This window comes from Lithobates pipiens, unplaced genomic scaffold (genome assembly GCF_037356315.1).
Source record: "Lithobates pipiens isolate NorthernLeopardFrog02 unplaced genomic scaffold, aLitPip1_a1.2 Scaffold_22, whole genome shotgun sequence".
NCBI lineage: Eukaryota > Metazoa > Chordata > Amphibia > Anura > Ranidae > Lithobates > Lithobates pipiens.
The window spans coordinates 141878817-141902023 of NW_027507784.1; the positions used below are offsets into that span (position 1 = coordinate 141878817).

Here is a 23207-nt window from a genome sequence, read left to right on the forward strand (position 1 = left end):
GCGTATGAATAGCTTCAGTTTAAATGCTATAAAAACTGTGTGATAACGGAGATTGACCCCCCATTTGAGTTGTGCTGTGTCTGTGGAGTTTTGAACTGACAATCTCAGTGATGCATCGAAGGAAAACATTTTTTACTGGATAATTTTTTCTTGTGATTTGAACGCAATCGATGCTGAATGGGGCAAGGAGCGACACTTGACCGGTGTTTATTTTGCTTCCTTTTTGTATGACACTCCCTTTTTTTTTTTAAAGGACGGCTGCAATCAGTCTAACAACAGCTTTGGTATAAGTGATACAATTGACTGCGTGTCTAACATACTATTTAAGAGTAAAGTGGTTCATGGGGGGATAGTTGCCGGGTGGAAACCCCATAGCAGGCGGTCATTGGGTGCTTGATACTAACTGGGTTGTTTCAACGTGCCAGGAAATAATCTGGCTACAATTTCTTTGAAAATAGCTCCTGCGGTGACATACGAGACTTGGGCTGAGGTCCATTAATAGATACAAAGTATCCCAAAGACTATAACTAAATAAATAAACAAGAGCCGGAGGCGCGGTATAATATTTTTGGGGGTCAACCGGATAAAAAATCCAGAAAATGAAGGGGAAGACATCTAAGACCGGGACAATCCCTAAATCACCTCGGCGGAGCCTGGTAGTAAGTCCTGGCCCCATGAACAAATTTGTTACGCAATCGGGGGGCGCAGAGAGACCACAAATACAAGAAAAGCAACTGCAAACAAGAACTACCCAAGCAGAAAATAAAGATAAAAAGGAAAAAGAAAGGAGAGAAAAAAAGAAACAACAACCCCAAGACAACTCCCCGCAAGCCCAGGAGACGGTGCTGGAGGGGGAGATGGATCAATCGGTCGATCCGATTCATGAAATTGAGGAAATACAGACCACACACTTGTAATTTTTACAGGAAGAAAACCCCACAGCATTACCTACAAAAATAGAAATAATTTCAATGTTTGTCGCACTGGAAAACTCCATGAAAAAGGAAATGTACAGAGTGCATAAGAATCTTGCGCACGTCTTGGACCGTGTTGAAGAAATGGAACAAAAAGTTGAGAAAGAAACAAACATAATAAAGAAATTAAAAGCTGAAATAATCACTTTAAAAAAAGGACAACAAGAGCAAGCTTATAAAATGGAGGATCAGGAAAACAGGGAAAGAAAGAAAAATATAAGAATTCGTGGTGTCCCGGACAATGAACAGCAAGAAGATTTGACAGAAATAATAAAAAGGATATGTAACCCCTGGATGAATAAAGAAATAATCAATCCAATAAATATTGAAAGGTTATATCGCCTAAGAAAACCAAAACAACTCTCGCAGGATATTCCACGAGACATAATTGTGCGTTTCCAGCACGAAGAGGACAAGAACTTACTCTGGAAAAATATAAGAGTTAAAACCCCAATTAGATATGAAGGAAAGGAAATACAGATATTTCAGGATTTATCTCCAGACACCATGAAAAGAAGAAGAACTTTAAAACCGCTCTTGACCGTTTTGAAGGAGAAGGGGGTGCAGTATAATTGGGGTTTCCCTGCATGCCTTATTGGCAGGAAGAACGGACGGACTGGGAGACTTAGATATATAGAGGGCGTACCAGAATTCTGTAAAATATTGGATATCCCGGTCCCTGCGGTGGGGATGATTGAAGTTCCTCCCCTCTCTGGTATGAGAGGGAGGGGAATGTTGAAAGGAGCCGTCAGGCCAAATGATAGGAATTACGAGATACGTCCTCGGCCTGCCTCTCCCCTCGCGTCCCCCCCCCTTTTTTATTTGCACGGGGGGGGATGGAGGGGCGATGGGAGGGAGAGCGGGGTCCTCGGGGTATGTCTAGTATTCACCTCGCAAGCGATAGGCGAGATGGATGGTGACGCGCCCGAACAGAACTCCACTCTGGGCCATATGGGTATAAGGAACAAAGAGGTTCCTGAGAAATTACCCCTGACCAAAGGGTCAAAATCACATCACAGGTTGGGAAGGGAAGAGGTGGGGGGGGGGTGGAAAAGGGGGTTGGCCTGAATTCAATAAAAGAGAGAAGAAAGATTTAAGAAGTACCCGATGGAAGGTCTCAAGATAGTAACATATACTGTAATGTAAGAGGAATGAATTCTCCAAGGAAAAGGTTTAATATATTTGAAGAATTAGAGGGTTATCAGGCTGATATCGTCTTTTTACAGGAGACACATCTAGCTCTAGATTCTAATACTCGGATTGATACAGGAAAATATCCTACCTGGTACTATGCTGATTCCCCTATTAAAAGTGCTAGGGGGTGGCTATTGGGTTTTCAAGGGCTGTCGGATGGAGAATGGAGGAGATGAAGGTGGACCCAGAAGGGAGGTTTTTATTTTTAAAGGGTAATCTATTTAGACAAAAATACACATTAATCAATATTTACTGTCCCAACAGGGCCCCAAAAAAATATTTGAATGGTATACTGAAACTAATAGAGAATTATAAATACGGCCATGTGATCATAGCAGGGGACCTGAATTTTACCATGAAGCCTGAAATTGATGGAACTTCAGTGAATTCCCCTCAAGAAATAAAGCAATATAGAATTAAAAAAAAAAAATTCATACCCAACAACTTGTAGACGCATGGAGAGCATGCAACCCAAGGGAAATTGACTATACATTTTATTCCCCGGTTCACGATACTTACGCTAGACTGGATTATATAATCTTAGACCATGATTTATTGGAAATGTTGGTAAATGTACAGATAGGTAATATTACGATATCGGATCACGCCCCAGTGTTAGCTAAAATTAGGATGAAAGATAAAGAGCACGTAAGGGGGGCTTGGAGACTTAATGAGGCGTTGATTGAGATGGAAGATGTGAAGAGTGTTATAAAAACAGAAATAGAACAATATTTCAAAATAAATGACACCACGGAAGTCTCCAGGGCCACCTTATGGGAAGCTCATAAAGCTCAAATTCGAGGGAAGTTAATCAGTATAGGATCGGGGGAAAAAAAAGAAAGTGAAGAAAGATATGAAAAACTAAAAAAAGCACTCTGTGAGCTAGAACAAGATTATAAGAGACATTTAGATAAAAAAATATATAAGGAGATCATCCAGAAGCGAGCACAACTAGACGAATTGATAGAGCAAAAACAGAGGAAAGCGTATAAAAATATAGCTAAAGAAAGATATCTGTGGGCAAATAAGTCGGGGAAATATTTAGCTAGAATAGCCCGGGAAAAAAAAGCTTTAAATTATATAGAAAAAATTAAAGATGAACATGGGGAAGTGAAATTCAGATCATCAGAGATCGCAGAGGCCTTTAAAACATATTATAAAGCCCTTTATTCAATAAGAAGTAAAGAATCAGGGGCAGAGAAGGAGCAAAGGAAGAAGAAAATTCAGCATTACCTTAGTGAAGCAGCATTAACGAAAATACCAGAAGATAGCGTCATAAGCTTAGAGGAGCCAATTAGACCAGAAGAAATATATAAAGTAATAAAAGAAACACCAAATGGGAAAAGCCCTGGCCCGGATGGTTTTACAATCAGGTATTACAAGAAATTTAAACATCAATTAGTTCCTGAACTGTGTAAGTTTTGGAATAGTTTGGGTGAAGATGAGAGTATGAGGAAAGAGGCTCTTTTGGCAAATATAACAGTCATACCGAAATCGGGTAAGGATGATTCTAGCTGCTCCAGCTACCGCCCGATAGCCTTGTTAAATGTAGACACTAAGTTATACGCAAAGCTTTTGGCTACAAGATTAAAAAACGTAATGCCGAAATTAATAAAAGGGGACCAGGTAGGATTTGTCCCAGGTAGGGAGGGACGAGATAACAGTCTGAGGACCCTCCTTCTGATGGATAAAGATAGGGAAAAGAAACCCCCAATGATATTGATTTCTATCGATGCCGAAAAGGCATTCGATAGAATCGACTGGTGTTTTATAGTAGAAACCCTCCGGAACATGGGTTTAGGCCCAAAGATGATGAAGTGGATTAATAATCTCTATACACAACTGACAGCTAGAGTGGGAGTAAACGGGAGTATGTGGTCCGCGTTCGAAATGCTAAATGGGACAAGGCAGGGTTGCCCACTTTCGCCCCTGTTATATGTAATCGCACTGGAACCATTCCTGGCAAAGATGCAAAATAATGTAAATATAAGTGGTGTTAAATGGGGAGAGGAAGAACACAAAGTGGCGGCGTATGCGGACGACATACTCCTCTACATAACCAAGCCAAGACTATCTATGCCTAGTATAATAAAAGAAATAAAAGATTTTAAAATAAACCCCATTAAAATGGTCATATTAAATATAGGATTGGATAAAAAGGAAGAGATGGCACTACAGCAAGAATACCCTTTTACATGGGAAAAAAAGAATTAACGAATCTAGGTATAAAAATTACAAAGACGGTACAGCACTTATACCACGCAAATTACATCCCATTATTAAATGACATTAAAACAGTGCTAGGTAAAATGAAAACGCAACAAATCTCATGGACAGGTAGAATTAATCTCCTAAAAATGGTGGTTTTACCGAAAATCACCTATAAACTTCAAATGCTCCCAATTTATATCCCACATAGTTTCTTTAAAATAATAAAAACACTTTTTTTTAAATTTATTTGGCAGAATAAAAAACCGAGGATAAAATATAATATATTAACTAGGGAAGAAAAAATGGGGGGATGGCTTTGCCAGACATTTATAGATATTACACTGCAATTACGTTGGCAAGGATGGTGGAATGGACAAATACTCACACTGAAAAAAAATGGGTAAAAATGGAAGAATTATTAACTGGCACACAATTTAAAAAAATTATTTGGATTCCGACAAAATTTAGATTTAGTAAGGGCACAGATAAGGCACATGAAATCACGAAAACAACATTAAAAATATGGGACGCACTATATAGGAGGAAGAAATGGGTCTATAATTCACCATTAATCACATTAGCGGGTACACACTTTTTCACTCCAGGAAATGGCACTCAATTAGGTAAACAAATGGAAAACACACAATTAAAAGATATAATGGTATGGGGTAGTTTGATGTCAAAACAAGAAATAATCGAGAACTATAGATGGAAAAATTTAAAGGAATGGGAGTATCTACAGATCCAACATTTTGTCTCTTCAATTCCAAAACCCATAAGGGACGAGAATTCTCTAACACCCATAGAAAGATTATGTAATTCTAAAGAAAGTGTTAAACATTGTATGTCTAGAGTGTACGATTGTTTATCGGAATTGGAGACACAAGATAGTATACCAGCAATAGGACATTGGGAAGCGGATTTGGGTATTAAAGTGGAGGAGAGGCAGATGTTAGCGTCAGTATATAGACAGGTATCTGACATAACGTCCAGAGAGGTTAACTATAAGTGCATGATGAGATGGCAGATAACCCCTGTTAGAATGCATAAAATAGATCCATCGAGATCTAAGTACTGTTGGAGGGAGTGTAATTTACCTGGAACAGCTCTTCATATCTGGTGGGAATGCCCAGAAATAAGGCTTTATTGGCAGGAGATCTTGACTTATATAGAAAAAATAACTGGGGAAAAAATTCCATACAGCCCGCTGGAATGTTTGTTCTATGGAGTTGAGGATATGAGTGGTAAACAACAAGTGGAAAAGGATAAAGGAAAAAATAAAAGAATTAACACGTTGGTACTTCTTTTGCTAAACGCAGCAAAAGCCTTGATTCCGGTAAATTGGACACAAGTCAAAAAACCCACCATTAAAGAGTGGGTGCAGAGAATTGAACATATCAACAATATGGAATATTTGGTTAAAATGGAGAACAACCATATGAACAAATATTGGGCAGTATGGAAAAAATGGAGAATCTTTAAAAGGACTGAGACCTAGAACCAGGTATTTACGGAGTAAATTCAGGAGGAAGGGCCAACAAATGAGGGGAGAGGGTGGGAGGGGGGTTAGGATATACTATAGGGAAAGTTTTGGGGAGGAAAGATAGGAAGGATAAGAAAAATAAGTAGGTAGGACAGAGGGTAATTGATAGTAATATTAGAGTAATTTGTCTTGACTGCTTGTTTTTATGATTTTCGGTATTGGAGGATTGTCCTGTACATGTAACAATTTTCTTTGTGATTCTTTTAACGGAAAAATTAAATAAAAACTAAATAATAAAAAAAAAATCATTGTATTTATCTCTTGTAAATCCAATTGTAACAATTAATAAAATTCCTAGTAGTTCACCTTGTACTTTTTTGGTACCACATACTTCATGTAAAGTCCCAATGTCACCCTTGTTCCCCCTTTTTTTTTAATACAATAGGGATGGAAACGCATGACCTTACCAGGCCATGGTTTCATTTAAAGTCCCGTGGGATGGAAACACATGACCTTACCAGGCCAGAGCTTCGTTAAAAGTCCCAATTAATGTCCATTATGCATCGCATACCACACACGGATTATCCGACAACACGGTCCGATAGGACACATTCTGACGGATTCTCCGACCGTGTGTACAAGGGCTTAGACTGCATCCTATGCTGACACCTTGACTACATGGGGGAGGAGCCGGAGTTCAGAGCATTTATAACATTTTGCTACACCATTGGGACACTGTTTGCTTAGTAGTCCCTCTGGTTTTAAAATTTTAAACTTTTACCTACAGGAAAGCCTATAATAAGGGTTACCTGTAGGTAAAAAAAAATATCTCCTAAACCTGTACGGTTTAGGAGATATTCCCCTCGGTATGCGCCGCTGACTGCAGCGGCGCATGCGCACAAGGGGATTCTCGGCCTGAAAATCCGGCAGTGGCCGGCCGGCCGGAATGAAATCTCCCGCGCGCATGCGCGGGAGTGACGATATCGCGGCTCCGGCCACTCACAGCGCCGAGGGAGCATGTCAGCTCCCTCGGCGTGGATCGGGCCAGATGTCGGGGCCTCGTTCTAAGGTAAGTATTTCATAATGAGCTAGTATGCGGTGCATACTAGCTCATTATGCCTTTTGCTTTGCAGGTTTAAAAAAATATATATATATATATTTGCGGGTTTACTACCGCTTTAATGTATTTATGTGTATCTTTTGTTCTGTATTTGTTAATAAAATATTCATTGAGATCTGATGTGCTCAAAGTGTTCTTTTCATTTTTTTGAGTAAAATATATATATAATTTTTTTTCAAAACCTAGCCAAATTACATGTAGCTAGGTTCTGACCCGCGTATATACATAAATAACAATAAATAAGCAGTCAATGGCTTATACAATAGTCCATATATGACAACCTCGTATACATAAGCAGCCCCTCCAGTGACATGTCTGTGGACGCAGCGCTCACTTATCTCCCTCGGCCACGCCCTACAACCAATCCCCTATGTGTATAGGGCTCTGATTATGGGGGGGCGGTGATAAAAGTTGCAATGGGAGGAGCAAATGCTCTCGTCACTAATAGGCGGGGCTGATGGGTGGTATCACGTGCTGTGTAGTGTTGGTCAGGGTGAAGATCGCGGAGGAAGATGGACGGGGCTCGTAGTGTTTGTGTCTTGCTGTGTCTGCTGATTGCGGCCGCCGCCGCCGCGGATGATCCCGGTGAGTGTAACTGAGAATGAGGATCGCTGTGTACAGGGGAGGAAGGACTGTGCCACTTTCGATTTCAAAGGGGGGCACAAAACAACTTCAGTTTACTTTGTGATCGCTTCTCCTCCGCCCAGGGCTCCGCTCACCCCTACACTGTGTACTTCCGTTACTCGGTCCCCTCTGATCACACTCCATGTTCCTGATCTGTATTCCCCTCTCCTATAGTTGGTGATCATACATAGCAATTCAATTTGTGATTGACCCCCCCCCCCACCACCACCGCCCAAGTGATCACAAACCAGTGATATGTTATTGATGGAGATACTGAACTTTAACAATACAATATTGATTGAAAGTACAACAATGGATCAAACAGATCTGATCCTTTCCTGCCTGGGACAAAAAAAAGTGTGTGTGTGTGTATGTGTATATATATATATATATATATATATATATATATATATATATATATATATATATATATATATATATATATATATATATATTACAGAAAGCAAAGTTCCTGGAAATATTCAGCAGATAATACACATTGATGAATGGATCCACTGTGAGGTAGTGACAGGCCCTCTTTATGGGGAGATCTGTGGTCTAGTGGCACGGGATGGATCTGTGGATCGCTGCAGGGACCGCCCTGTCAGATCTCCGCTCTCCTCTATGGGAGGATTGGATGAACAAGGACCGTCTGTCCGTGTTCATCCAATCCGCTCTGCAGACGGATAGAAAAATAGGATTTTACTCTGTCTGCAGAATGAGACCGTGGCGGAGACGGACGATATAGGGATGCATGTATGTCATCCGCAAACGGATGAAATACGGACACACTGTCCAGACGTGTGAAAGGGGACTTGGGTCCCTAAATCTATCGCCTGTCCTCCCAAAGTAACCAATCTCAGTAATGTCGGTAAGATCTGAAGTGCCAAAATCCTTATTGCTTTAAGTTTCATACACCATGGGGATCCTCGGAACAGACATTCATCCTTCTCTATGATCAGCTGGTTCTAGAAAGAAAGAGGTATGGTCTAAGGGTGTGAAGTGGTTAAAGCGGGCCGTTAAAGGCACTTTATTTGCACCTACATTCAGCGCACTGTGACCGTGGCTCCTGTGCACATGAATGTGACTGAGGTTATCACGGCCAGCCATTGAAAAGGCCAGAGAGTGGAAGACTGGGTGAAGATGGCAGCGCCAACAGTGGCTAGAGTGTGCTTCTGGGTGGCTTCATTTAAGCCGGGGTCTCCAAACTTTCTAAACAAAGGGCCAGTTTACTGTCCTTCAGAGACTCTGGGGCCAGAATGTTGCCAGTGTGAGTAGGAAATACATTGGCATCAATAGGATTTTCCTATGCTTTACTATTGGCATTGGTGGAATAGTGCCAATTGTTGGTATCGGGAGGGATTGGTGCTCTTTCATTGGTGTTGGTAGGAGGAATAGTGCTTCATTGTTGGTCTGAGGAATAGTTCCTTGTATTTGGAGGAATAGTGCAAATCTTTGATGTCGAGGGAAGACATAGTGCCCCATCATTCATGTCGGTTGAAGGATTGGTGCCCAAGGGCCGGCTCAAGGCATGAAAAGGGCTGCATCTGGCCCCTGGGGGCCCCTTACCCCAAAGCATCTTGTCCCCATGTTGATGACGGCCTCTTCCTGACAACCCAGGGGGGGGGGGTAGTGCTTATCCCAATCTGGAAGCACCCTTTAAATAGCGGGGGCCAGATCCCCCTCCCCCACACTATGTGAATGAGTATGGGTTGGGGGGGGGGGGTCCATGCTTTTCTTATGGTGTGGGGGTCTCCCCCCCATAAAATCCATACCAGACCGAAGGGCATGGTATTCTCTTGGAGGATGAACTCCATGCCGTGTGTGTGTGTTTGTTTGTTTTTTTTTTTGTTTGTTTTTTCTTCCTAAATTGGCATAGAGAATCCCTTCAAGATCCTCAAAGCACAAGTCGCATGCCAAAGTTGGGTCAGTTAAGACGATGATCCGACTTTGATGCGAGCTGAAAAGTCACACCAAAGTAGTGCAGGAACTTATTTCAAAGTCTTATATTGGACCAGTTAAGACGGCTCGCATAGGAAAACATTGAGCTTCTAATGCCGGAGCATTTGTTGTACAAGTGTGAACCCGGCCACAGACGTGAATTGGGTGTACTCGTATTTGCAGAATCCATGTCCCATTCCAATTCTTTGGGGTGTTAGTGGATTAAACCTGTTTCTGACACTTGTTGCTTGCATGTTAAAATCGGTTGTTTTTATAGCAAAAAAAATGCTATATGTAACAAATATTTATGTATATAATTTTTTTTTTTTTTTTTTTTGAGACCATAGAGAATAAAATGGTGGTTGTTGCAATATTTTATCACGCTATTTACGGAGAGGTCTTTCAAACGCAATTTTTTTTTTTTGTAAAAATACTTTAATGGATTAAAAAAAATAAACAGTAAAGTTAGCTCAATTTTTTTTTTTTTGTATAATATAAAAGATGTTGCACTGTGAGAATCGTGATTCTCATTTTATCCAGAATGGTGCAGCTCTACTATCAATATCTGTGGCTCATAAATGTATGTACCCCAAGAAGTCTGTGTGCTACATATGAAGCTGAATTGCTCTCCTATAAAAGCTACATACAGGAAAAGTGTGAATTACTAAGCGGGTTAATCTCTGGGAAGTTGGTATAACTCTTACCATGTGATTCTGAATTGCTTGTTTGCTGCTTTTTCTCTGGAGTCATTGATTATTCCCAGGCAGAGCAGTTATGTTGGAAACACTTGGTGCCTGAGCAAAACAAACAACAGATTGTTATTCTGTGCTCTGATTTACAAGCTGTTTAAATTACTGACCTCGTCAACCTGTTTGAGATAGATGGCTCAGGAGCAAAGTGTGCTACTTGTCGTCCCTCCCATACAAATGCTTCAGTCTCTCGTCATTCACATGTGACATAAATCCTCGCGCTGAGCGTGTCATAGGACAGATATGAGCATTTAGTGTTGTCAGAAGTATGTTTATTACCACTTGTATGTAACTCCTACATGCTATGCTGAACTAGTAATTATACTTGTATAGTCTGTAATAAAAAGCACCTGGGGAACTTGTCAGCTCACAAACTGGTGACACAATAGTTATCTAATGTCAAAGGTTCAGCCTTTTAGTTAAATGAGCTTTGTTTTATGTAATGCCTTCTGCTTCATGCATATTAATAGGATTAGAGAATGCACTGGCATCACGGTAATCGACGAACCTGTCAGGCTGCAAATATGCAAGTCATATAAGATCACTTGTTTTAAAGGTGTTATCTGAGGCATTCATCTTCAGCAGGGCCGGCCCAAGACATTGTGCTGCCTTGGCCCATCACGTCCACCAAAAGGCCCCCACATTCATTTTATATCATGACTAAAATTTAATTTATCAGAAAATCAGATTAAAAATGCCATAAATCTATTCCCTATTTTTTTTTAGACGCTATAACATTTGCGCAAACCAATATATGCTTAGTTTGTGTTTTTTTATTTTTTAATAATTTTTATTTTTTTAACCAAAAAATATGTAGCAGAATACATATTGGCCTAAACGGATGTTAAATTGGCAGCGCTGTATCACAAAAAATGGTCTGGTCATTAAGGGGGCAAATCTTCCAGGGCTGAAGTGGTTAATCAGGACTGGGCAAGGAAAGTCCTCCTCAAGCTCTCATGTTAATACAACTTGTGATGTAAAACGGTGAACTTGCAGTATTCGGACTCCTGCAGACAATGCTGCTATGGGGAACTCACTGGTGGCAGAATGGACAAGATGAGGGTCAATGCAGAGCCTCCAGAACAAGGATACAGTAATGGACAGCGGCAGGTGGCCTGTGGACAGCTGCTCAGCTCACACTCGGGCACAAGCGGCTCTTCTACGCTGAAGAAGATGGAAGAGGAGTGGGTGGGTGGAGGCAGAGATAATTAACTAGGCATGGAGGCTAAGCGCTCAGAATGCTGGGGCAGCTGGTTGCTAGACGCTGGGCGGCAGGCGATTCTAGCAACCAGTGCAGCGCACAGCTAACCAGGATGGGTCCTGCTGACTGATCCAACCTCCTCCTGACAGCTAGGGTATGGATGGGTGGCTACTAAGGTACAGGCAGAGGCGTAGCTTGAAGCTTGTGGGCCCTGGGACAAGTTGACCTGAGGGCCCCCCCCCCCCCCCCCCGACTGCCACTTCCACTGTGCACCAAGTAACGCCCAACGCTTGCTAAGATATTCCAAGTAGCTAAAGTTATTTCAGATCTTTATTTACATGGTGAGAAAGTAATTCAAAAGATTTTGGAGAAATTGTCTACATCTTTGTCATACCTCTCCAATTCTTTTGGATACCCTGAAACAGGTTTAGGCACCCATTTGAGAGGTGGAAATCTACCTGAACAATATGAAAGATCAAAGATCACCGAGGTTCAGCACCCTTTTCTTAAAAAAATAAATAAAAAAAAAATAAACTAGCAAGGCTAACTAAATGGTAAGGAAAACCTTGGGAAAATATAAAACAAATGTCCCTGCAAAAATCTGAACTTGGCCTATCTGTACAGAGGATGGTGGGGGGTTGGGGGGGTCAGTGATCTGAAGCTTTAAGGATCAGTTTCTGCCCTTTGTACTTGGGACTGATTTACTCCATTTTGCTGCATGGAAAATTTGTCAAGTAGGAATATAACTTATGTGGCTGGCTCACATTTGTGCACTGAGGTTGGAGGTGAAATCTAAAGAAACTCAATGGTCCCATTCACGCTTACACAAGTGCCTTACCATGCCTGTTGCATGCGCACAGAGTATTTCCAGCTTTGTTCCAGGTAACCTTTAGTAAAACCAGGCTCAGGATTACCACTACACAGGCTATGCCTTTTCTGAAGTTTATCTTGGGGCACCTTCCCCCTAATGATGGATCCTTTACATCTTCTAGGAACAGGGCTAGGGTTAGTCCGATTAATCCAGACACTGGTGATCTTTCTCAGCCCACTCCAGTTGTGATGGTTGGTTCACTGAAGTGGGGTTCCCCCCCACCCACTGTGAGTGACATTACTCCTGTACTGTAATTCATGCAGGGTTGGTGGCCACATCATCCTCATAGGATGGTGACCGTGCCTGGATCTGATACGTAGGCCAGAAACTGGAGCGCTTTGGGTGGCGCTCCTTATCTTTTCTGAAGTGTCTGCTTCATTCCTGTTTTTTGTTTGGTCATTTTCTTTTACAGTTTTGCCTTTTTAAGATGTCGCTTACCTTTTTTGTAAAATTTCTGTGCCTATTTCTTTATCATTCTTGTCTGTTTAGGTGCGAATTGTAGCTATTCTGTAATGAGTTTTTCTCGTTGTCCTAACTTGATTTATAATTATTTTTCAGCATGCTCCCTGATGTCCAACACAACTTGTGAAACTTGTTTGAAGAATGTTAAGGTAAGGGCAATGTAGTGTCATCTGGCTGGAACAGCATATGGATAGTTTGACTAAAGAGCTGATGGCTCTTTATTTAAAGCATTCTTAAGTCTGCACCTTCCTACTGCAGTCAGCATACACTACAGATGTTTTTTTTTTTTTTTTTTTTTTGGTTGCACCCTGTCTATCTTCTCCTTTGCAGTAGGTCGGTTATGTTTACACTTGTGACAGGCCACACTGGGCCACACCAAAAGTGGCAGTGGCACTGGTAAGGTGCTTTAAAAAAAAAAAAAAAAAAAAATCTTATATTAGAAGCACCTTAGTGGCTAAGGTAGATTTAAAGTCACCAGCATACATTTCAGTAATGTGAAAGTTGTATCCCTAGGTGGTCACTTGGCATCTTCTCCAGTCTTTTTCCAGGTACTGGATCTTGGACCCTTTGTTTTAGCCAGTGGGGATGACTTGATTTGGCATGTATGCAAGGCAATCATTCGTCCCAGCACAATGGTACCTTGCCAAGAATCTATGCTGGACTTTAGAAATATAAGATGGTAGATATGTCTCTTTTGCAAATAACTTGCATGCTTGTCTTTTCTGCGGTTAAATATGCCTGCAGTTGGGCATTAATTTGTTTTCAGTTTATTTAAAGCAGAATGAAACCCATTGCGTTAATAGTTGCCAAAATCGTTACAATTGAGGTATGCCTCTGGTGATTGTCACCATTGCCAGGGTGTTTGTCAGCACTAAGTCAAACGTTCAAGCCCTAAAAAGGCTACTATTGTAGCTGATCACATGCGGCATAATGACAAATGCAGATCCAGATGGAGGAAATGGCACCACATTGGGCTGTAAAGGATAATTGGGTTTAGTTATGCTTTAAGGCTGGGTTCACACTGCTGTATGGAGCGGCAAACAGCAGGGGTCCAGTGAGTCCCTGTTCACCGTTTCCAGTAAAATTTTTGGCTGATTTTGACCTGAAATGGACCAAGAGACGCACAGGACTCCTGTGCAATTTGTGCCGCAGCCGTTCTGGAGCTGGCTCTATTGTGAGCCGGTCAGTCACTTGACATGCCAATTGTATATAGGGAAACTCCCACATCCAATTTGCAATAGTGTGACCCCAGCCTGAGCTCCAGCTTTACTTGCACTTTAGCTAGTTTGCTTGAGCCACGTGCTGGGAGAGCTGTATAAACTAGCCTCAGCTACATACAGTATACAGCATTTGGTCTAGCTGTGGGGCACAAACGTCCCATTCCACACCCGAAACCAAACACTTGGGCGTAGTGGCACTCATCCACTTATAAGACGCTTTTTTTTACTTTGTGAATTAATACAAGGCTTTCTTCTGACATAATGTATGTTCTGATGATGTAAACAGTAAAAAAGAGAGCAGACAATATTGGCCCCCATAAAGAATGAGGTAGGACATCTGGTTACAAAGGATGGCGAAGGTTTTGAATTTATTCTTAAGTCTCGCCACATCTAAAATTTGTAAGCTGCAACATGCTTGCGTTTTTTTTTTAAAGGCTGGTTCACACTGGAATGCATGCATTCCATTTTAGCAGTCAGATTTCAGTGAGCTGCCAAGTGCATGGAAACACAAAGTAGGGCAGGTGCAACTTTGTGCCACTCAAGTTCTGACACAGGAGATATAACGGTAACTGGAAATTTTTTGGGGGGTGGGGGGGGGGTGTAACTTGAAGAAACTTGCAGAGCTACAGTCTGACTAGACAAGCTCTCTGCTCATCTCCATGTGTACCTTTCCTCCAATCAGCTCTGTGTATGCCCAGACTCTCCTCCCACTGCTGAAACGGGGAGAAAGATTTCTAACGTGATGTGCTCTCTAAAGAATGTAGAAAGACCGCAGAAATGTGTAAAACTTATGTAGGGAAATTTTTTAAATCTGTGTATTGTCTAAGGCTGTTAACCTCACTGGGTATATGAAAGGGTTTACATCCACTAGAGCCTTGGGGGCACTCTGCACATGCTCAGTTTTGTGTATTGCTAGAAAGGTGGGGGGGTGTGGTGTGTTCATATTTACTTTTCAATTCATTTCAATGTACTCTTGGAGGCCAGATATAGTGAATGCAGAGACCTGGGTTTAGTAACACTTTAATTAGGTTTTGACTTTTCTTTCACTTTAATATTGATTTGTTTGCTGATACTACACCTGTGGAATTGCACTTGTTCCACCTCTTACCTTGGAGATATTTATCTGTACCTTGTGACAATACTAGTTTGTTGGCATTGTGTCATTTCTGTAACTGGAAAATCCAGTAATTGTCTTGCGCCCATGAACTGAAACAAATGGGTTTGCAAGTTTGAAGTCGGCCCATTTACAAGGACCTGTATTAAGCCCAAAAGCAAAAAAATGTATTGCAGCTTAACAATCTTTGGATGTGGTGGCTGTAACTTTTTTTTTTTTTTTTTCTTTCTTTCTTTTGTAGGCTCCCCTCCCTCTGTTTTCACCTGGTGCTTTGGCCAGTAACACTCCCCAGCCAAACTCCAGCTAAGGCTATTTAATTTTTTTGTGGTTAAAAGGTTTTACATAAACCATTTAACAGTGACACAGCTGCCTACATCTGTAGGACAGCTGGTTCTTTTGAAAAACAGACTAGTAGAATCTCCCGATTTTTAAAGCGGAGTAAAAACTAAGTCACCACATCTAAAATTGGTAAGCTGCAACATGTTTGGGTGTTTTTTGCTGGTTTATGCCGGAATGCATGCATTCCGTTTTTGGCCGTCCAATTTCAGTGAAATTGCAAATGCATGGAAACGCAAAAAGTAGGGCAGGTGCAACTTTGCCACACCAAACGCTGGTACTGCGATATGTGTTTGGGGGCTGCAGACACCAAACTAGATGTGTTTGGAGTGCCTCTAGCAAGGACATTGCATCCCCATGCGGTGCAGGAATGTGCCTTTTGTTGTACTGTGTGCTGGTGTGAATGGGCCCTAAAACTAGAGGTCGACCGATATATCGGCCGATATTTGGCCGTTTTTAAGAAATCGGCATCGGCCGATTATTGTGCATACCACGCCGATTTGCGGGTAACACTATACCCGGCCGCCTGCAGTACAGACCTGTGTCCCCGCTGCAGCAGCATGTACAATTGATCCTCCATCCTTCACCCGTGCGGCTGGCCACTATAGGGTGGAAGGAGAAAGTTTCACTGGCACTGCACTGCCCCGCCCCTCCCTTCCCCAGGCAGTAGCAGAGGAACATCATTAACATATCACAAGCCTCCGCAGGAGATCGTAGCCAGCACTAGCTAAGATCCTCTTCCTTCCCTGCGGAGGCGGAGCCTGTTTCTATCTCACTGTGATTGGCTGGTCAGCTCATCAGGGCTAGGTGCATGCTATTGGGTCACGTGCATACAGATAGATGCCAGCTTGTATGCACGGTGAGTCAAAAAAATGGAGTATGCTACTGTATAAATATCCTTTTAAAGTGAAACCTGCCATTTAGAAAATGGATGATCCTCCTCCACAGTCACCTCTATATACCACCCCTCTACATTCACCTCTCAGTACCCCCCTCCACAGTCACCTTTCTGTACCCCCCCCTCCACAGTCACCTTTCTGTACCCCCCCTCCACAGTCACCTTTCTGTACCCCCCCTCCACAGTCACCTTTCTGTACCCCCCCCTCCACAGTCACCTTTCTGTACCCCCCCTCCACAGTCACCTTTCTGTACCCCCCCCTCCACAGTCACCTTTCTGTACCCCCCCTCCACAGTCACCTTTCTGTACCCCCCCTCCACAGTCACCTTTCTGTACCCCCCCTCCACAGTCACCTTTCTGTACCCCCCCTCCACAGTCGCCTTTCTGTACCCCCCCTCCACAGTCGCCTCTCTGTACCCCCCCTCCTCCACAGTCGCCTCTCTGTACCCCCCCTCCTCCACAGTCGCCTCTCTGTACCCCCCCTCCTCCACAGTCGCCTCTCTGTACCCCCCCTCCTCCACAGTCGCCTCTCTGTACCCCCCCTCCTCCACAGTCGCCTCTCTGTACCCCCCCTCCTCCACAGTCGCCTCTCTGTACCCCCCCTCCTCCACAGTCGCCTCTCTGTACCCCCCCTCCTCCACAGTCGCCTCTCTGTACCCCCCCTCCTCCACAGTCGCCTCTCTGTACCCCCCCTCCTCCACAGTCGCCTCTCTGTACCCCCCCTCCTCCACAGTCGCCTCTCTGTACCCCCCCTCCTCCACAGTCGCCTCTCTGTACCCCCCCTCCTCCACAGTCGCCTCTCTGTACCCCCCCTCCTCCACAGTCGCCTCTCTGTACCCCCCCTCCTCCACAGTCGCCTCTCTGTACCCCCCCTCCTCCACAGTCGCCTCTCTGTACCCCCCCTCCTCCACAGTCGCCTCTCTGTACCCCCCCTCCTCCACAGTCGCCTCTCTGTACCCCCCCTCCTCCACAGTCGCCTCTCTGTACCCCCCCTCCTCCACAGTCGCCTCTCTGTACCCCCCCTCCTCCACAGTCGCCTCTCTGTACCCCCCCTCCTCCACAGTCGCCTCTCTGTACCCCCCCTCCTCCACAGTCGCCTCTCTGTACCCCCCCTCCTCCACAGTCGCCTCTCTGTACCCCCCCTCCTCCACAGTCGCCTCTCTGTACCCCCCCTCCTCCACAGTCGCCTCTCTGTACCCCCCCTCCTCCACAGTCGCCTCTCTGTACCCCCCCTCCTCCACAGTCGCCTCTCTGTACCCCCCCTCCTCCACAGTCGCCTCTCTGTACCCCCCCTCCTCCACAGTCGCCTCTCTGTACCCCCCCTCCTCCACAGTCGCCTCTCTGTACCCCCCCTCCTCCACAGTCGCCTCTCTGTACCCCCCCTCCTCCACAGTCGCCTCTCTGTACCCCCCCTCCTCCACAGTCGCCTCTCTGTACCCCCCCTCCTCCACAGTCGCCTCTCTGTACCCCCCCTCCTCCACAGTCGCCTCTCTGTACCCCCCCTCCTCCACAGTCGCCTCTCTGTACCCCCCCTCCTCCACAGTCGCCTCTCTGTACCCCCCCTCCTCCACAGTCGCCTCTCTGTACCCCCCCTCCTCCACAGTCGCCTCTCTGTACCCCCCCTCCTCCACAGTCGCCTCTCTGTACCCCCCCTCCTCCACAGTCGCCTCTCTGTACCCCCCCTCCTCCACAGTCGCCTCTCTGTACCCCCCCTCCTCCACAGTCGCCTCTCTGTACCCCCCCTCCTCCACAGTCGCCTCTCTGTACCCCCCCTCCTCCACAGTCGCCTCTCTGTACCCCCCCTCCTCCACAGTCGCCTCTCTGTACCCCCCCTCCTCCACAGTCGCCTCTCTGTACCCCCCCTCCTCCACAGTCGCCTCTCTGTACCCCCCCTCCTCCACAGTCGCCTCTCTGTACCCCCCCTCCTCCACAGTCGCCTCTCTGTACCCCCCCTCCTCCACAGTCGCCTCTCTGTACCCCCCCTCCTCCACAGTCGCCTCTCTGTACCCCCCCTCCTCCACAGTCGCCTCTCTGTACCCCCCCTCCTCCACAGTCGCCTCTCTGTACCCCCCCTCCTCCACAGTCGCCTCTCTGTACCCCCCCTCCTCCACAGTCGCCTCTCTGTACCCCCCCTCCTCCACAGTCGCCTCTCTGTACCCCCCCTCCTCCACAGTCGCCTCTCTGTACCCCCCCTCCTCCACAGTCGCCTCTCTGTACCCCCCCTCCTCCACAGTCGCCTCTCTGTACCCCCCCTCCTCCACAGTCGCCTCTCTGTACCCCCCCTCCTCCACAGTCGCCTCTCTGTACCCCCCCTCCTCCACAGTCGCCTCTCTGTACCCCCCCTCCTCCACAGTCGCCTCTCTGTACCCCCCCTCCTCCACAGTCGCCTCTCTGTACCCCCCCTCCTCCACAGTCGCCTCTCTGTACCCCCCCTCCTCCACAGTCGCCTCTCTGTACCCCCCCTCCTCCACAGTCGCCTCTCTGTACCCCCCCTCCTCCACAGTCGCCTCTCTGTACCCCCCCTCCTCCACAGTCGCCTCTCTGTACCCCCCCTCCTCCACAGTCGCCTCTCTGTACCCCCCCTCCTCCACAGTCGCCTCTCTGTACCCCCCCTCCTCCACAGTCGCCTCTCTGTACCCCCCCTCCTCCACAGTCGCCTCTCTGTACCCCCCCTCCTCCACAGTCGCCTCTCTGTACCCCCCCTCCTCCACAGTCGCCTCTCTGTACCCCCCCTCCTCCACAGTCGCCTCTCTGTACCCCCCCTCCTCCACAGTCGCCTCTCTGTACCCCCCCTCCTCCACAGTCGCCTCTCTGTACCCCCCCTCCTCCACAGTCGCCTCTCTGTACCCCCCCTCCTCCACAGTCGCCTCTCTGTACCCCCCCTCCTCCACAGTCGCCTCTCTGTACCCCCCCTCCTCCACAGTCGCCTCTCTGTACCCCCCCTCCTCCACAGTCGCCTCTCTGTACCCCCCCTCCTCCACAGTCGCCTCTCTGTACCCCCCCTCCTCCACAGTCGCCTCTCTGTACCCCCCCTCCTCCACAGTCGCCTCTCTGTACCCCCCCTCCTCCACAGTCGCCTCTCTGTACCCCCCCTCCTCCACAGTCGCCTCTCTGTACCCCCCCTCCTCCACAGTCGCCTCTCTGTACCCCCCCTCCTCCACAGTCGCCTCTCTGTACCCCCCCTCCTCCACAGTCGCCTCTCTGTACCCCCCCTCCTCCACAGTCGCCTCTCTGTACCCCCCCTCCTCCACAGTCGCCTCTCTGTACCCCCCCTCCTCCACAGTCGCCTCTCTGTACCCCCCCTCCTCCACAGTCGCCTCTCTGTACCCCCCCTCCTCCACAGTCGCCTCTCTGTACCCCCCCTCCTCCACAGTCGCCTCTCTGTACCCCCCCTCCTCCACAGTCGCCTCTCTGTACCCCCCCTCCTCCACAGTCGCCTCTCTGTACCCCCCCTCCTCCACAGTCGCCTCTCTGTACCCCCCCTCCTCCACAGTCGCCTCTCTGTACCCCCCCTCCTCCACAGTCGCCTCTCTGTACCCCCCCTCCTCCACAGTCGCCTCTCTGTACCCCCCCTCCTCCACAGTCGCCTCTCTGTACCCCCCCTCCTCCACAGTCGCCTCTCTGTACCCCCCCTCCTCCACAGTCGCCTCTCTGTACCCCCCCTCCTCCACAGTCGCCTCTCTGTACCCCCCCTCCTCCACAGTCGCCTCTCTGTACCCCCCCTCCTCCACAGTCGCCTCTCTGTACCCCCCCTCCTCCACAGTCGCCTCTCTGTACCCCCCCTCCTCCACAGCAGCCTCTCTGTACCCCCCCTCCTCCACAGCAGCCTCTCTGTACCCCCCCTCCTCCACAGCAGCCTCTCTGTACCCCCCCCTCCTCCACAGCAGCCTCTCTGTACCCCCCCCTCCTCCACAGCAGCCTCTCTGTACCCCCCCTCCTCCACAGCAGCCTCTCTGTACCCCCCCTCCTCCACAGCAGCCTCTCTGTACCCCCCCTCCTCCACAGCAGCCTCTCTGTACCCCCCCTCCTCCACAGCAGCCTCTCTGTACCCCCCCTCCTCCACAGCAGCCTCTCTGTACCCCCCCTCCTCCACAGCAGCCTCTCTGTACCCCCCCTCCTCCACAGCAGCCTCTCTGTACCCCCCCTCCTCCACAGCAGCCTCTCTGTACCCCCCCTCCTCCACAGCAGCCTCTCTGTACCCCCCCTCCTCCACAGCCGCCTCTCTGTACCCCCCCTCCTCCACAGCAGCCTCTCTGTACCCCCCCACCTCCACAGCCGCCTCTCTGTATCCCCACCTCCTCCACAGCCGCCTAAACTGTTAGATTTAATGAAGGAAAAATAAAAAAAATCGGCTGCAAAAATCGGCATCATATATCGGCCATCGGCCGCCCCGATTTCTAAATATCGGCATCGGCCAGAGAAAAACCCATATCGGTCGACCTCTACCTAAAACCACTTTAAATACTGCAAAAAAAGTAGTTGTGATGTTTGTACAATAAACTCCCATGATGGGTGCTCTTGCTGTATGTAGCAATTGTACTTTTTTTTTTTTTTTCAGCAATATTTTCTAAAATGCCTTTTTATTCCAGCAGTGCTTTTGTGCAGTCACATGGTTTTCTCAGGACTTGCTCCCAAGCAGAGAGACTCCCGCTTGAGGGGCTCGCGCTTCTCTGCTGTTTTAGGTTTGGTAGGGGGCTTTACACAGACCATGAAAATGAGGGAGATCTACTGGTGCTGCAGAGAGCAAGATGATGGAAAGTTGGTACTAAAAGAACAGGGAGGATCGACTGGCTGTTCTACTATATGGAAAAGGATAGCATTGCAAAAATAACATGAGATCAGTTGAAGGAAGAAGGAAACAAAAAATGGTTTTCAAATCTTCTGCACTCCACTATAGTTGATTTCAGTAGAGGGATTCTATTCGTATTGCTTCCTCACCCATGACATGGCTGGAAGTGGAGAGAACTGCCAAAATCGAACACTAATGGATAGCGGGTGAATCAGCGCTCCACTGACGATCATGTAGTCTATAGCAGTGATTGCGAACCTTAGCACTCCAGATGTTTTGGCGCTATATTTCCCATGATAGGGCAGCACAGCGGTGTAGTGGTTGGCACTCACCTAGCAGTAAGAAGGGTCGCTGGTTCGTATCGCAACCACGACACTACCTGCCTGGAGTTGTCCTCCCTGTGCCTGTGTGGGTTTCCTCCGGGTACTCCGGTTTCCTCCTACAATCCAAAGACATGCAGGTAGGTTAATTGGCTTCTGTCCAAAATTGGCCCTAGTATAAATGGGGACCTTGGATTGTGGGCTCCTTGAGGGTAGGGACCGATGTGAGTGTGCAATGTACAGGGATAGGGACAATTGTAGACACTCACTCAGGTTGGACTGGTGTCTTTATTCAACCTTACTAACTATGAAACTATGATGCTCATGCCCTCTGCAGTGTAGTGGAGCATCTTTGGAAATGTAGTTCCAAAACATCTGGGGTGCCAAGGTTCGCCATCATTGGTCTATAGGAATCGAATGCAGGGGGATGGTTGTGGCCTGCCCTTTCTTGTTCTACCTGTCTGCAGACTCTCCTCCTCCAGTGATGTGTGCGAGTGCCCTGGACGTCGCCGGCTCTCTTCGCGGTGGGTCCCGGCTAGTTGCTCTCCAGTCCATTGAGACCGCTGCTTTCCAGGCAAGCGCATCATACTGGCCATGTATGCAGCCTGCAGCACTTACATGTGAGTGATACTGAATAAATTTGTTAATTTGCTTATGCTGATCTGGTGCCCTTTTATTGTTTGGAAGTGGAGAGAAACCTTGTCAGTGGGAGCACTGCTGACATGGTAAGAGCTAAAGCAGGGCTTACAGTGTGGGGTTGATGTACTAAAACCGGAGAGTGGCTACCATACACAGTTGTACCACATTTTACAATCTGCTTCAACGAGCCTGTTCTATTAAGCTGTGACAGCAAAAAAAAAATGGTTTCTATGCAGAGCCGCACTAGATTTTGCACACTCCAGTTTCAGTAAATGAACCCGGCTGTTGCCCACAGTGCATAATTCAGTTCTCTATTTTAGTATTTCGCACAAACTTAGAAAATTCCCATCAGCACTTTTATTTTTTATTTTTTCTTCGAGTCAACTAGTTTTGAAAGCTTGGGCACCTTCCACACTGAGCAGAGGAGTTGTGAGCAGATCCCCTTCTGATCAGACAAGCAGGATGGATGTCACATCCATGCCAATTCAGTTCATGGAGAGCAGACATGGGCAGACCCCAGTGAGCTCTCTGAGCACCCAGGGGTAAACGGTAGAGGGTTGAACCCTAAAGCTCCATGGACCCCTTCATTCAGGGCTGGCTGACATGATCGGAATTGCCGTGTGAAAGTGGCTTAGGTAAACAAGTTACAATTTTACTTTAAATTGTTACTACGTTTATCGGGGGCTTGGCTACAAAGAGAAGTTTTTCGAAAAAACATATTATATCTAAAGCCATACTTTCCATTCCTTTGTGTGAATGGAGGCATTTGTTTTTTTTTCCTGGCTGGGTGAAAAACCTGTATGGCCAGCTTTACACATTTTTACAGTAACATTGAAACTGATAATGTGAAGTAAAGAGTAACTGCAGTCTGCTCACATAATTTGTAATAAAAACATCTTTGCCATTCCGAAGCTTCCCTTCAACCACTCTGCATATTTTGTATATACTGTGATTCTGTACTTGCCAAATAAGCTGCAGAAATCTGCCTCCACTGAGTCTGGTAACCATTTTAACTCTGGGCAACTGTAGCTTCTGCCTGTTCACTTCCTGGATTTACACAC

At 46.5% G+C, this 23207-nt stretch overlaps 1 protein-coding gene across 1 annotated transcript in view; it reads left to right on the top strand.

Annotated features, from left to right (window-relative positions):
• Positions 1-7409: 7409 nt before the first annotated feature.
• Positions 7410-23207, top strand: part of PTTG1IP (PTTG1 interacting protein) — a 35135-nt gene continuing 19337 nt past the window's right edge. The window contains exons 1-2 of the mRNA XM_077448411.1: positions 7410-7567; positions 12927-12979. Coding sequence (XP_077304537.1) covers positions 7495-7567; positions 12927-12979 — 126 coding nt within the window. The 5' untranslated portion in view covers positions 7410-7494. The remainder of the gene's footprint in view (positions 7568-12926; positions 12980-23207) is intronic.